Raw genomic sequence first — 17,148 nt, 5'->3', positions numbered from 1 at the left:
ATGACAACATTTTTAGGTCACCTTTGTCACTCTGGTGACCTATTGCTATCTGCTTTCGTCCGTCGTTGTTCGTTGTCAATCGATCGTAAACGTTTGAACATATGTTAGTTTCCTCTGTGGAACCACTGAACCATTTCAACCAAGTTTGGCATATAGCATATATGGGTGAAGGGAAATAAAAATTGGGAAATTCTATGAAATTCTATGCCCTGCCCACTGGGGCCTAAGAGATGGGGCTAAAAGAGTGTTTTTTTTTAAATTCAGCAATTCGTTAATTCTATGGTGTATTTAATGACATTGTTATGTGTGGCAGATAAACCTTTCATAGGTCATATTTTGGCTGAACATGTCTCTTAACAATGTTCAAGCTCTTTTAAATACTGAATTCGACTACGGAATATTATGTCTACTTGATCAATAGGGTTCACGGCGGATGTTCCCGGTCAACAGGACATGCTAACTCCTCCTAGGCACCTGATCCCACTTCTGAAACCGGCGGTCCGTGTTTTTGTCATGTTCGCAGATTTGTATGCTGTTTATAGATATTCTCAGAATCGATAACTGTTCGTTATCTTTAATTTTTACATGTGTTCCACATGCACCCATGTTTACAACTTACTTAAAGGTTTATCTTAAATAGTTTCTTTATAGCATAAGTGGCATTAAGGTGTCATGTATTTGTAAGAGTGGTTTATCAAAATAGGTCAACAGTCAATCCAAAAAAAAAAAAAAAAAAAAAAAAAAAAAAAAAAAAAAAACATCTATTTCAGAAAAAAAGCCCTTAACAAGAATCCTTAGGTAGACGATTCTTTGTCTTTTTCACTTTTAAAAAGCCTTATGATAAAAAAAAATTCCTTCTCTTGGAGAAATTTATTTATTTTTTTCACGTGAGTGGGGTGGGGGTGTTAAATAGTTCCTCATAAACGAGGTAGATGTCTTCATATATATTGAAAATTATTTCTTATTAGTTTTTAAGTGGATACACTATTTTGAAACAATGTGTGAGATAAAAACAGATCAAAATACTGCTCTTATAGGAGTGTATAGCATATACACTTGTCACGAGACATGGGACTGTAAGAATGTAATTCAATTCATCGAGAAAATTGGCGAAAAATATTTTTGCTCCACTGGGACCACTGGAAATGTCTGAGGCACTGCATTTATTTAAGGATGCTTATTTTTCAAATTGATTTGCATAATATTTGTTGCGAAAATATCGTCATAACTTTGATGGAATTCAGAAGGTATCACAAGTCTTATGTAGTACATGTACATGGAAAGAAATATAAAATAAAGATAAATCAAGATATATTTATAAAATTACTGTTTAAATTTCGATGAAATAAATCCTAGCAGAATTTGTACGTATATTATGTCTAAATTAGCAAAGTAGACAAACTTTTTGAAGTACGAAGAATTATCATATGATGAAATTACACCATTCAGTCGAGGGAAGGATAACAGAATGCCGACTGAGAAGGCACTGAAGGAGCCTTTTCAGTGACTCTTCTGCAATCTTTCAGTTACCATTCAGTCGACAGAATGGCATGTACGTTTGAGCGACTTCACTTATCTTGAAATTACATTTTTGTAATTAGATAATCTGCTTATTCTTAACTTTGCAATTTTAACTTAATACGTGTTCCTATTATAATGGTATAAAATTTATCTATTAGTGAATAAACAAGCAAAGAACTGCAAACGATAGTATTGTTCTGCCGCCTACCTCAAAGTCAAATTCCGAAAGTTGACACATTTATATTATTTTTTTTCATATTTATATAGATATTTATGTGAATTCTCATAAAAAATAACTTATTTGGGAAAACTAAGAGAGATATCTCTTTAATTTTGGAAAAAGAAATTGCATTTTTCACAATAGAAATCAGCGGAAAATGGAAAATATTTTTAAAAACATCCCCCCCCCCGGTGAAACAAAATTACCTTTATTTGGGTTTAATGAATTGTTTTTTCACAAACTCATACCAAAAGCTTTGGTTGTTTCATGGGGTAACGTATCTTTACAGACAAAAAACTTTTAAAATGGTCATTTTTTAAATCGATTTCAAAGGAAACTACGAGTAAAATAAGGTCTATTTTTCAATCTTTTATGGTGAATTTTACATAAGTTAAACATACCGAAAGTTTTAAGTGTCATTTTTTCATTTCCATGCGTTTTTGAAAATCAAGCAATTTTTTAAATGGTGATTTCAATGCATAAGATTTTCAACCCCCTTTTGAAAAAGAGTCGTAAATAAGAGCAATTAAGTTTTTGACACTGGTTTTAAAATTAATAATCAATTAATAATGAACTCTCCTTTGCATTCAATCAAGCTTTAATGACCAAACTGTCATTTATATTGAATTTAATAGGTGTATATGTTGGCGGGAATCGAGATTTAGCTTGCATAGTTCTCCTAATAATTGTAGTCCCCGATTCCGAAGTCTTCTTTAAAGTGTTTGGGATGCAATTGTTTATGGCATATTTTAGGCCTCTTGTTTTTGTGTCCTTCAAACTTGTAAGTCAGGGTCATGAAGTCAAAATGGTATACCTTTCTAAAAAGTGTTCTCATAGGTAATGTACATATACATGCAGAATATGAAAATCTTTGTCTCTCATAATCTATTACCAATGAGTATCATGAAAAAGACTGTAGGTTAAACTTTGAGATCAAAGTCACGATCGAGGCCAAAAAACCAGAATTGACTTGAAACAAGTGATGTACATTTCAAATATTTTTGCCCTATCATTTCTCAGTCAAAAGTAATCAGTAATGTTTAAATGTTTGGAAATTAGGAAAAATTTCTAGATCAAGTCATGGGGTTGAAAATCATGTTACGTTTGGAAATGTTTTGTCACAGATAAAACACATGTCAAATATGAATACCCTCTTTTCCCTCCTCTTAAAGTTTGCTCAATTATAAAATTTTGAAAATTTGGTCAAGTTTTAAGTCAAGGTCACGGTTCAAATATTATAGAACATTAAGAACTTCTTGACACAGGTAATGCAGTTGTCAATTATGAACACCCAATCTTCTCTCAGTTCTGTCATCACCAACGTTGATTTCTTTGAAAATTCGGTTAAACTTCTAGGTCAAGGTCAAGGGGACAAAAATCAAAGCATGCTTGGAAACGCCTTGTCATAGATAATGCATATATCAAATAAGAATTCCTTAACTTCTCTCATTCAAAAGTTACAACCAATGTTATTTTTTTAATAATTATGTCAAATTTAAAGGACTATTTCACATGGTCAAATAAAGCAGATTTGTAAATTTTTTGTCACAGGTAATATGCATCTGAAATATGAAAGCTCTCTCTGTTTTCATTCAAAATTCATGAGCAAGGTAAAAGTAAAGTTAAAATTCTTAAAGTTGTTGATTTCTAGTAAGTAAAACGTTAGGTCACGGTAAAAAAATCCCATAAAAATGTTTGTCACAGTTAAAGTACATGTGAAAAATGAAAGGCCTTTCTTTTCTCATTCAAAAGTTATGATCAAGTTGAAGGATGTGTGACAGACGGACAGACCTGAACCTCATAGGAATTTAATTCTCGTCTTACTGTTGTTTTAATTGTTCGTTTTATATAAAAAATTCTTTCAATTATTCTGAATTTATTCATAAAAATCTCTACGTTAGATATTCAGTTTAATGTCGCTTTGTTTTTAAATTGATATCAATGTGCTCTTTATAAGGGGACTAATAATTTAACATTATTTTAACTACCGACAAATATTTGAGATGATATAACCACTAACAAAAATTTACTACAGTTAACTACAGTTTACTTTAGTTAACTATAGTAACTACCTAAATGACACATTACTCTAGATATTATTTTGAAATTTCAATGCGGAAAATTTCGCATCACAGTTAAGGCTGCAATAAGGAGGCGGGGCCTAATTTTTACTGGAAATGCTTACAATGACATCACACAAAAATACATGTTCTTCAAATTACCACAAAATGAAATGATACGCTATTTTAAACTGTTGGATAGCTTTAAACTACATCAATACTTACTATTGCATGTATTTTTGTCGTTGGTTAAATCCCACACAGTAATATATAAACAATTCACAGATCGCAATGCACTTGTCAATGTGACGTCATATCGTAAACTTTGACGCAGTTTGTATACAGTGAGAGGCGGATCGAGTTATATTTTATACAATGAAAAACGTGTTTTGTGATTAAATAAAATATTATTTGCAGACATATAAGAGGCCACTAACTTGGATGCAATGTCTGTTTTATGATTTTATTCATATACTTCCCGTATATTCCCTAGACAAGTGAAACTGTCGTACATTTGTATGCAGATTCATTGAAGGGTAATAGAAGGGTCGTAATAAATCGATATATTGCAAGGGCTTACCCTCAATGAATTACGACAAGCTTTTACACATAAAGTCAAGAGGTATGAAGATATTTAAAAAGTGCTGCGAACCTGATGAAATCTTGCAAATGAATTAATTATATCTACATTTAATGTACTTGACCAGCAAAATATTCAATACACGGTCTAACAAATGTAACTTTAGCAATTATATAGTAGAATCTATATAGGTTCGCAGCACTTTTCACAAACTACAAAGAGTGTTGAAAATAATTATAAATTAAACTTAGATTTTTAACTTGGTTATGCCCTTGCAATATGGGAATTTATAGATGACCTCAGTAATGCAGGTATATTTGCGAAGATCACGTGACTGCCACATTACGTGACAAATCTAAATAAGAAATCTAACGTCCTCAACATGTAGTTTTCAGCCACATTACATTTGTCAGATAATAGTAAAGGCCTAAAAAGAAACGCCCATCCTTGTAAAAAATGTATTTTCTGTCTAAAAAATTTGCCGATATTTCCATTTGGCACCTTAACTGTACTGCGTTCAAAAACTTAAAATAAAATTTGAATATGCATTTAAAAATTCAATGTAGTATATACAATGGAATGTACATGTTTGAATTGAGGGAAATAAAATATAACATTCCAAAATTTAAACATAAAATATGACATTCTAAATTTTGTTAAAAAAAACAAACTTCGATTTACCCTAGCGAAAAGTTATTTTATTTACTACAGTAAAAACCTTGATACTATATAAAACCATATATATATATATATATATATATATATATATATATATATATATATATATATATATATATATATATATATATATATATATATATATATATATATATATATATATATATATATATATATTTCAGAACTAGAAAATGAGAGAAGGGAGAGACCACTTCGTTTTCGAAGACCTCTGATTTCACAACAAGAAGGTAGGAACTGTGTATCCTATTAGTTGAAACAAAGAAGTTAAATGTTATATAAAATAGAAATGACAATGAAAAATTGACCAGAAAATGATATACCAGTGCATCTATCATGGCATTAGAGGGAAAGGCCGACTTATTACTTTATCATAAAATATGTAGCATTTAAGCTTCTTTTCAGCAGCAGTTGAAAAAAGAAGACAATTTGGAAAAAAGAAAGTAATGAATTTTATTACCTCTTCTGGATGATGATTTGGGGTGGGGTGTAAACAAAACTATGAGGAATGCAATGTTAGAAAATATGTTCAAATTTCCTGGACAAGTTGTTTGCATGATAAGTATAAACATTGACCCCTTTACCAAGCTAGAGGAGTGTCGTTTAAAGTCATCATTTTGTAAGTTCTATGGTCGATACAATGACCTTGTCAGCAAATACACATTATCATTGAGTCAAATGCTGACTGACGTTTTTCATACTAATTGTTAGGCCATTATTTACACACTGAATTGTCGCCGGATTTTTCCGTTATTTCCCGATCATGACAAGGAGCACACGGCGGGTGTGACTGGTCGGCAGGGGATGCTCACTCCTCCATGGCACCTGATCCCACCTCTGATCTTATGGAGGTCGGTGTTAGCTCTGCTCCTGTTTTGTATTGTTTGATGGACTTTTGAGCTTGGATACTGTTCGTTATCTCCATATATTTCATGACTGACTTCTTTAAATTCAAGATTCAGTAAAATAGTTCTCATTAATTAAAAAAAAATTAAGCTCATCTGAGCTTAAGGCTCAAGTGAATATTTCTGATCGAAAAGTCTCCGATGTCTGTTTACCGAGTGTTGTCTGTGAATTTTCAACATTTTGACCTTTTCTCCAGAATCACTTGGCTAATTTTAACCAATCTGGCTACTAAGCATTTTTGAAATAGGGGAATTCAATTCCTTTCACAAAAAATGATAAGGTCTTCATTGAAAGGGAGATAATTAAGAATAAATAACAATACCATGACAGCTTTTGAAAATCTTCTTCTCGAGTACCACTAGGCTTGAAAAGATGAAACTTATGTGAAGGCTTCATTACATACTGTAAATACTGTAACTTTAAGACTGTTTCAATCATGATTCCGGGCTAAGGTAGGACAACAACAGGGGATGGCAATTTTACATAGGAAAATATAGGATATATCTTTAAAAATCCTTACAAGGACATCAAAGCCATGATGTCATATATATTAATAAAAAAGCATCTATAGACAATGTAGATTTTCTTTTAAAAATCATGACCACTTGGTGTATTGAGGGTTCACAAAAGAGAAAAAATCTTTACATATAAATATATACGGGAGAATTATTAAAAATCTCTTCATTCTATGGTGGATTACTCAAATAACTATGCAAGCAACTTCAGTTAATGTAGATTCAAGTTTGTTCCAGCCAAAATCCCTGCGGGTACTTTGAGCCCACTTGAATAATTTAAAATTAAAATACTGAACTGAGTTTTGCTTTTCTGAAAATAAAGTTCTTTGGTGAGCGATGTAACCGTTGGACGTCTTGTTTTAATTGGTACCTCAATTCATGAGTATTTAACACAAAATGAAAGCAAAGGATACAGAATAACAAAACATATTTTCCATAAAAAGTTTTCCTTGATACCTTTGATAACATCTTTCTTTTCAGCAACATTGAGAGTTGAGAATATCGATAGATACAGTGTATGGAAATCCTCAGTGTCAGGTAAGCAACAGCTTTTATATATTGTAATTTTGCTTTATGTTTGTCTTAATTACTTTATTTTTATTTTTTTTATTTGGAAAATCATTTTAATGTCGTGCTGATCAACTTGTGTATCAAATATTTATAGACTGCGTTAGACAGTGGTTAAGGCTTTTGTTGTAGAGTCGCGCAGTTTCGAACCCACTATTTGATGCGAAGCCTTGTGATGTAGAGTGAGGCTTCCTCCTTAGTCAGACCCCTCCCCCAAACGTTTTGCTCTAGAGTGGCATTTCCCTGGTGGATGAATGACTTTAGAGCTTAAGAATCTGAGGGGAAGTAAGAGGAGTGATTAAAATGTTCGCAAACTGTTTGTATATTTGCAAAACCACAATTCAGATCAGAATGAAATTTAGCACACATATAGTCATACACATGTTCTATAAATAACAGATGTTAAATAATGTTTTGCTCCCTGTTTGTGACGTCACAATGTGAAAATGACGACAATATGTAGGTCTCTTATGACAAAAAATGGTTGACTCAGTCGTACTCGAGCAACGAACGGCTGTAATGTTTAACGTATATCTTGGAAATTCCTTTGCAGTAGAATATGATAATTTGTACAAGGTTAATGAAGACAAAAGACTTACCAGAAGTTCAATCATCAGTTGGATTGATTGTTTGAGTGAAGACTGGGAGATGGTTAAAAATGATGTTTGTTTTGTTGCCCAGCTAAGGCAAGCCGGGTAAAAGATGTATCCTTAGTTGAGCAATTTGTTATGAAACATCGCCAAGTTACAATTAGAATAATGGTTGAATATCTTAACAATAATATAATTATTATACCCTAAAATATCGTTTACTTTAGACTTTAAACATATAAGATATGATGAAAAAAATGCGGCCATACTTTATCCACATTGGATAAACGACGCTCCCGAGACAGAGGACTCGGGTTGTGATGGGTCACCATACTAATTATGGGGAGGGATATCCTTATCCACCCATCCTATAGCCGAGATTTGGCCATTTCTGACAGATGGACTGTTCTTGTTATTAAAAAAAAACTTGCATGGTAAGAAATACAAACTCGGAAAAATCTTTTAGCTTCCCTGAACAGACTGCTACGGAGCATGCCACGTGACTGCCTGGATCACGTGATTCGCGCATGGGCAGAACAATGGCAGATGTGCATTAAAATCGGAGAGGACTACTTTAAAAAATAATAAACACTGAAACCTCATTTTATTTCTTTTAAGTAAGTAATTCAATTAGTTCCCGAACTTTTTGATCACCCCTCGTATTACTCTAATGCGCCATTTTATGCGGGAAGACTTATTCTACCATAATTTGTAGAGTCAAGCTTCTTCCGAGGTAGGTCTTCCCCTTCATTAAAATTTGATTTCACAAATGCTATAATCACTCTATAGATATCTTCGAACTCATTAAAATTTTACAGCGGTGCATTGATTGTCCCCTGCTATCACAGAAAGAAAACTTAAAATGGATTTTAAAGTAAAGATATCAAGGTGTAAAATTAATTTATTGCAAACAATGATTTCAGGATAAATTTAGTTGTTAATGGAAATTTCACACGAGAATTCCCTATGCCTAAAAATATATAGTAATAATAATGATGATGATAATAATAATAATAATAATAATAATAACTAGATGCGATTTCGTTGCGAGCAACGAGTGGGTCTTCCGTCCAAATTTTGATCAGATGAGATCAGAATTTGACTCAGATTTTCGTTTTTTAAACCCTTTTTTATATCAGCTTAAAGCTCTTGTGATTTTAAAAACTTTTTGTTCAACAACTATTCAGAAATTCTTCGTTTCTGAATATGCAAAAGAAATATTTAGGGGTTGGCCCTTCAGCTCCTAACTGGGGATATTTAGCAAGAATTGAAAGTTAACATATTGTTCACAACATTATTAAAAACATCTTTTATTGCATATTGCTTCTCATAATGTTTCCCACTTTTGAGATAAAAGCGTCAAAGATCTTGTATTCTGACCCCTTATGGCCCCTAATTATGTAACATATGATGCGAATATCATAAAATATGGTTGTAAATTTTTGAGATTAATATTTTCCTTCATTAATGCATTCCAAAATATTGATCGTTAAAAAGTAATTGATTAGAGACTTTCGGCCCCTCTCGGCCCCTATTTTGAGGGACCAGTCTCTTTCTATTAATGGCACTTTAAAGCTGTCATGATTTTGAAAAATGTTTGTTCAACAACTAATCAAAAATTCTTTTTTTTCCGAGATATTTGCACAAGAAATATTTAGGAGACGGCCCTTCAACTCCTTAATGGGGACATGAAGCAAAAAAAAAAAAAAAATAAATAAAAAAATAAAAATAAAATAAAAATAAAAAAAATAATAAAAAATAAATTAAAAAAAAAAAATATATATTTTTCAGAGTATTATTTTGGACATCTTTTGTTTAGTATTTTTTATCAAAATATTTCCCACTTTTGAGATATAAAGCGTTAAAGATAATGCATTCTGGACCCTTATGGTCCCTAATTATGTAACATATGATGTGACTAGCATGATATATTGTTGTAAATTGTTGAGATAAACTTTTTTGCTTCAGTAATGCATTACAAATTATTGATCATTAAAGAGTTATTGATTAACGACTTTCAGCCCCTCTTGGACCTTATTTTGAGGGACCAGCCCCTTTTTCTTCATACCAATTGAAAGCTGTCATGATTTTGAACAATTTTTGTTCAACAACTAATGAGAAATTCTTTTTCGTTTCCGAGATATTTGCATAAGAAATATTTAGGGGCTGGTCCTTCAACTCCTTAATGAGGACATTTAGCAAAAAATAAAAGATGGCATATTGTTCAAAATATTATTTTGAGCATCTTTTGTTCAGTAATGCTTATCAAAATATTTCCCAATTTTGAGATATAAAGCGTCAAAGATTTTGTATTCTTGCCCCTTATTGCCCCTAATTATATAACATATGATGTAAATAGCATGATATATAGTTGTGCATTGTTAAGGTAAACATATTTGCTCCAGTAATGCATAACAAACTATTGAGCATTAAAGAGTTATTGATTAACGACTTTCGGCCCCTCTCGGCCCTATTTTGAGGGACCAGCCCCTTTTTCTTCATACCAATTGAAAGCTGTCATGATTTTAAACAATTTTTGTTCAACAACTAATCAAAAATTCTTATTTGTTTCCGAGATATTTGCATAAGAAATATTAAGTGGCTGACCCTTCAACTCCTTAATGAGGACGTTTAGCAAAAAATAAAAGGATGCATATTGTTTAGAACATTATTTTATGCATCTTTTGTTCAGTATTGCTTATCAAAATATTTCCCAATTTTGAGATGTAAAGCTTCAAAGATTTTGCATTCTTGCCCCTTATGGCCCCTAATTATGTAACATATGATGTGAATATCATAATATGAGGTTGTAAATTGTTGAGATAAACAAATTTGCTTCAGTAATGCATTACAACATATTGATTGTTAAAGAGTTATTAATTTAAAATTTTGGCCCCTTTTGGCCCCTAATATGATGAGTCAGCGCTCTTTTCTTGATATCATGTTAAAGATCTTGTCATTCTGCACAAATATTGTTCAGAATATTTTAACAAAATAATTATAGTTTAAAAGATATGTTACAAAATGTCTCGAAAATTCACTCATGATTCGTGTCCTAAATTTCGACCCTACCGAGCTTTCATAATAGGCACTTCCGAAAAATGTATCTACACCCAGGTACAACATATCCTCTATCATCACTGAAAAGTTCAGCGCTCTAGCTTGAGCCATTTTTGAGTTCCATCACAGACAAGGAGGTCCTCTGAATTTTAATAAAAGGGGCGATAACTTTCGACCGGAAGTGAATTTAAAAAAAAACTGATAAGCCGGAATTAACTTTAGATAACCTAGCAACAATCCTGAAAATTTGAAGCAAATTCATCAATCCATCTCTGAGAAATCGTCTGCACAAAATTTGTGCAGAAAAAAAGAAAAATAACTAGAAACTTTGTTGCCATGGCAACAAGAAGGTCTTCCGTCCCTTCTCTGTCTTCGGAGAAGTTGATTCCTCACTAAACAACATGTTATGTTGTGCTTTCCCTGTAACACCTTCATACAAAAAATAGTTCCTTCGGCATGCGCTCGGCACTTTGAAGTGAATTAAAGTTGTGGGTCTTTTGGATGAGACCTTAAAAACTGAGACCCCGTGTCACGGCAGGCGTTGGCACGATAAAGATCCCTCACTGCTCAATAACCCTGAGTGACGAGTAAAGGTCTAAATTTGAAGCCCTTCACTGGTGTATGGTCACGTCTCTATATGAGTGTAAAATTCTCGAATGGGAAGTAAAACAACATACAATCAATCATACATAAAATATAATTAAACGTTTATATTTTGAAAATATTGCAAAACTGGAACGGAAAAAAATACGAGACATCATTTTAAGGAGGGAGGGGGGCTATGTTCCAAAACATCTTTGTGTGAATTTTTTTTAACTTTGAGATTCTCACACTCAATTGTACAAAATATAAAATTATGATAAATAAGATTTTTTTTAAATTGAAGACCTATCTACACTGATTTGTTTTATTTAATTACCTGATTTCAGGCATTTCAGGTTACCCCCCCCCCCCCCCCCCGAGTCAGCACTACACACGCATTACAAAATGATAGACACTTTACTGATGTATTACGTGAAAGCATATTTTTTTCACATACTGTTTCGAGTATACAAATTTTTACCTGTTTTATTGTGTTAAAGATATACACGCTATAACTTGCGTCAGTTAAAAATAGAGATGGAAATTTATTCATTTTGTTTACCAAAAAAAGTTACGAAAATATTGTAAATTACACAATTGGAAATGAACGCATTATAAAGATCTCAAATTATAATTATTTATTATCCTACTAGGACAGTGATGCCTCTATTTAAATTCATGCATCATGTGACACCGTCGCTACTTTTAGATTGATAAACAAAAATGGCGTCAAGAAAACGAGGTAGGCCGTTTGGTATACAAAATAACTTTTGACATGGATGGCATACGTTTTGTGCTTAAAGATTCTTATCTTTGAAAACAACCAGTATTAACCATCTACTCTGTAATGACAGATATTAACTTTCATTCAAAATCTTAGTCAAAATGCAACGTACCTCGTTGTCTATGATTTCCCGCGGACATGCGTGTCTATATACTGTTTACGCACTTCCTTCATCAGTATTCATGAATAGGCTGAATTCTTAATTGCAGATATTGCTTAATTGTTGTGTACTTACATCGACTTATTTAGTAAAACTTTGTGGAAAGTAATTATTTTTTATTGCACATCATGTTTCTCAAATCATTTAATCATTTTGTTTCACATAAAAAATCGAGTTTATATAGCGTGTATATCTTTAATACACTGTATACCATTAATTAACCATACCTTTATGCGCTAAGTCGCTTTGAGCTCTTAATTATGACGGATCTTGCTCTAAACTAAATGTCATTGAAGTTTTTTCCCTCTCATTTGAAATTGCTATTTGTTATTCAATCAAGATGAGAAAATAATTAATTCTACTTTCAAAATATAATTTGACAAATCTCAAATTTGTGATTCAATTGCATAGGTACCTAGATACATTTACATTTACCTTGTTTTGTCATATCACACACATACGCACATTAATTAGTGCAAAACTCAACTGCAAACTCTTTATGAAGGAGTAAAAAGACACAATGCTATTGTGAAGTCAAACACCATTGCTCTGACGTTGAACAACATAGGCCCCCCCTTTTTTTAAAGATAAAATATTACATTTGAGCCCAAACAACAGTGTGAAAAAATTCAAAAGTTCTAGGGATTAAATATGAGTCGCCCGCGTGAAAATTCAGCACGCTAACCATTCCGCTATCAAAGACCATCGCATCAAAGTAGCAAGTAATGAATATTTAGAGTAAGCGTTAATCAATTTTTAAACAAATTACATATTTAGTATTCTGAGAAGACTCTCTATTTAGCCTATAAATATCTTTAAAAAATAATGAAAAACAAAAAAGTTAAAAAAAATACCCTTTTTACATCACTTCCTGTGACGACCGGAAGTGGCGACGACACACGAAATGTTTCCATCACACATCTACAAATCACATTCTATCATACCTGAAAGTTTCAGACTCCTGCCTTTAACAGTTTCTGAGAACATTCATGGACTATATTTTTAGTGGAAAAAGTGGAAAAATCGTAATAATTTCTGACCGGAAGTAAAATTTTCCCAACTTTTTCAACACTTCAAAATGGCATGAAATAACACATCATTCCTGAAAATTTGGCTGAAAATCATTGAGTAGTTTTTGAGATATCGCGATTTGAAAAGGTCAAAAAAATAAAAATGAAAAATAATAATAAGAAGAAACAGTAGAATCACTATAAGGTCTTCCGTGAAGACGTAAGACCTTAATAATAAGAAACTTGAAAAAAAAAAAAACCATAAGAATAATTGAAAAGTCTTCCGCTGAGACGGAAGACCCTAATAATGAAATGAATTTAAAAAAAGTATTATTTATTAGGGAATGCAAACTCTCACAATTTAATAACAAAACTGCTTAGATTTTAGTCATATATGACGTCATTTGTCCTGACGACGCAGTACAAGTGATCCAGAGGAGTGGATCCATTGGTTTAATAATCACAAAAATGCTTAAGAAAACAAAATCGTCATAAATCTTTAAATCAATAATTAAAACTGAAAACAAAACATTTCTTAAAAACACTTTTGTGTAAAATTAATTTATCGAGTCCTTATAAACCTACACACCGTGAGAGAATGTAAAAGAAAATTTCTAATACGATAATTATATTCCAGATAAACCTCAAAAATGCAAGGACATACATTAGACTGTTTATGCTAAAATACGAAATATCAGTGGCTTATATCATATATATTATAAAAAAAATGCTGGGAGTTATTTCTGTCCTGAATAATATTTTATTTTAATTCATAACGATGTAGAGGCAAAGTTGAAAAGTTTTGCTGTTACAAGCATTGTTGGCAAAATTACGAGTACTTCTAATACAATACAAACTAGCTCCAATTCAGGTAAGGGATGTAAACCTCTTTTTATTTGTATCAGTTTTTATGGCCAAAAACAACCGGATACCCTTGCATTAGTGCCGCTTTCTACATTCAGCCTAATATTTCCATTTTTATACCCGTCACGTGACACACAGCTGATACACGTCATGAACTACGACACAAACCTATTCTCTATAGGCAATTATAGTATTTGCTTCAAAAATTCTTCATAAAAAGAGAAAATTTCATGCTGTGGCTCTCAGTTCGACATATTGATCTTTTGACAACGTTTTTTTTCAATCAATAGTATTTATTCTCATTCCTACGTTGATTCAATATATTCCTCTCAAAATAAAAAAAAGGTCTGGCAAATCTTTTTCATACTTTATTATTTTACTCAGGAAAGATATTAATGTCAAACTTGCAATACAATTAAGCTCAAAATCCTATTGGGACAGTACAGATTAAGAGTAGAACAAACACGAAACTTTAAAAGAAAAAAAATAAATCAGAGTTGAATTCAGGTGCTCTTCAGGAGTAAGCATCTTCTGTTGACCGGTCAAAACCATCGTGTGATCCTGGTTATGATCTGGAAAAAGAAAAATCTGTAGTCAAGTCAAAGTGAAACTAATGCGCTAACAATATGTATGAAAAACGTTAGTCAACATTTGACTCCTTAATAGATTGTGTTTGTTAACAAGATCATTGTTTCATCAATAGAATTTGAAAACTGTTAGCTTTAAAGGAGACTGTTTATACAATTGAACCGTCAGCCTATTTTCAAAAGCTAGCCTCGTTTTAAAAGAAAATGCTCGTGCCTAAAATATGCTCTTGCCTTTCGAATCAAATGGGAGTTATGCACTCCATATACATGTGATACCAGATAAGAAAAAAAGAATAGCGAGGATTCAATTATGGCATTTTTAGCGATGGTGTAAAGTTGGCTAAATTTGATTATCGCTAATCATTAACTTCGTATTGGAGGTTACTGTTCTCTTTCTAGGCATCAGAAAAGTGCTAACATTGATTCTCGCAAACATTGAATACTGATTGTTATTTTTACGAAAATCGCTAAATTTGAGGCTTGCTAAAAATTTCACTTATCCCGTAACAGGACACTGCTACGGTAAAAAAGAAACATTACAATAAAATAGTTAATTGAAGTCATGACGTTTAACATTAAGTTATCCTTTGCTGTCTTCAGATTTTCATATTTCCTTTTGTATAATGTTTAAAGTAATATCTTTAAGTTCAATGAAGTTAAGCCTCTGATAAGAGGCCCTCTTATATTTATTGCAGTGATTTTGAAAACAGGGTTTTCAGTGTCTTCATAGCAAATTGAGGGTTTTTTTTTTTTTTTTTTTTTTTTTTTTTTTTTTTTTTTTTGATTTCCGGTAAATGCGAAGAAAGTTGCAATTGCCTTGAAGGCGAGCAGTTGGTAATCAGTGGACGTAAAACTATGAAAAGTGTGCAAATAGTGACCTCATGCCAAATGAACGGTTAATGAACGATGAACGAAAGGTGGACGAAGGATGCGCAGACTGAAAAATAAGAAAATGGAACGTTTCACAAAGAACACCTGAATTTCTTTTGCTTTGCCTCTTTGGGACATTGAAATGCTACATAGCCACCCATATTTATGAATAGTAAAAATTAAATCTTTGCTTTTAGACATTAGCAGAGGAACAGTTGAAATGAAAATGAAAAGCAATGATTTTTTTACTAAAGGTGTAAAATCCGTGGTCTGGAATTGAACCTTTGGGCAAGGGCATAAGTTGTTTGTATGCTGGAAATGCACTATTTCTGGCGGATAAAATCTTCTTTCCTCAAGAACATCAAACTTACTTCCTGATTGCATAGTTATAAGGAAACCTCAACGTTTTGTAAATTTAAAAATTCATGGTTTCTGGGACTATGTTTCAGGTATTATGAAACGTCCCTGAAATTATAGTTCTTTTCTTTCACGCTGTATTCGTTTACTAAGTTTTGACAAATCTTGCAAATACAGTGAAGTTATTTTTTTCAAAGAGATAAGCGGTGTTTAATTGTTATTTACTGTCCAAAAACACATGAAATAGATTAAGTTTAAACAAAATTATTTATGGATTTCCATTTCAGATCATTTAAAACATACTTGTACGTATTTTTAAATCTTTAGATCAGTTCTCCACATTGACTGATGAGGAACTGTCCGTGTTATTCTGCTTTATGTGCTGTGACTCCGGTCCTCCTGATTTTACGGACTCTGAGTGTCTGCACATGCTAAACAAGATACGAAAGATAATATTTCTTAAAAAATATCCCGTGAATATTGAAAACGCACAGCAGACAATGCAGAGCCTATGCTTACGAGATTCCCTGTGGGTTGATCAAACCGGGAAACACCTTACCAAAGACATACAAGATGAAATCATATACCATATATCGTGTTCTGGTGACATTCGCTCGTGTATGTTCACAGTGTTTTCTTTATCCAGCTTTAACACAGCACACAGATACCTTAGATCACGGCAATACAAGCGTAAACCTCGAGAGCAGTGTATTCTTGGTTATAGTGCTTTGTGTGATTCCTTGCTTATACGCCGTTTACAAATGAATATACTGACTCACGTCACCATGGAAGACACAGAGATTTTTGATGAAGTGTCTAAGATAGGTAATTATATATAGATGTTTTGCAAGCATATCAGTTTTATTTCCATACAATGTGTTACGCAAGTTTGTGAAGGCAACACTAAGATCATTATTCCGGAAATTAACACTTTTTAGCTCACCTGAGCTGAAAGCTCAAGTGAGCTTTTCTGATCACATTTTGTCCGGCGTCCGTCTGTTTGTCCGTCTGTCTGTCCGTCTGTCTGTCTGTCTGTAAACTTTTCACATTTTCGACTTCTTCTCAAGAACCACTGGGCCAATTTCAACCAAACTTGCCACAAAGTATCCTTTGGTAAAGGGGATTCAAGTTTGTTCAAATGAAGGGCCATACCCTCTTTCAAGGGGAGATAATTAGGAATTAGTGAAAAAATAATGGCAACATTTAAAAATCTTCTTCT

General features: G+C 32.5%; 2 protein-coding genes across 2 annotated transcripts in view; both read left to right on the top strand.

Annotated features, from left to right (window-relative positions):
• The window catches only part of LOC133203371 (uncharacterized), a 284,718-nt gene that overhangs the window by 97,755 nt on the left and 169,815 nt on the right, over positions 1-17,148 (top strand). The gene's annotated exons all lie outside the window — the stretch shown is intronic.
• Positions 1-17,148, top strand: part of LOC133203347 (uncharacterized) — an 87,996-nt gene that overhangs the window by 9,685 nt on the left and 61,163 nt on the right. Inside the window, exon 2 of the mRNA XM_061339144.1 lies at positions 16,257-16,754. Within this exon, the coding sequence (XP_061195128.1) occupies positions 16,257-16,754 (498 nt within the window). The remainder of the gene's footprint in view (positions 1-16,256; positions 16,755-17,148) is intronic.

Source organism: Saccostrea echinata, unplaced genomic scaffold (genome assembly GCF_033153115.1).
Source record: "Saccostrea echinata isolate AGI-Se365-2 ecotype Australia unplaced genomic scaffold, CSIRO_AGI_Sech_v1 ptg000050l, whole genome shotgun sequence".
Lineage (NCBI taxonomy): Eukaryota > Metazoa > Mollusca > Bivalvia > Ostreida > Ostreidae > Saccostrea > Saccostrea echinata.
The sequence above is the reverse complement of the archived record's forward strand: the minus strand, read 5'-3'. Positions and strand labels throughout refer to the sequence as shown.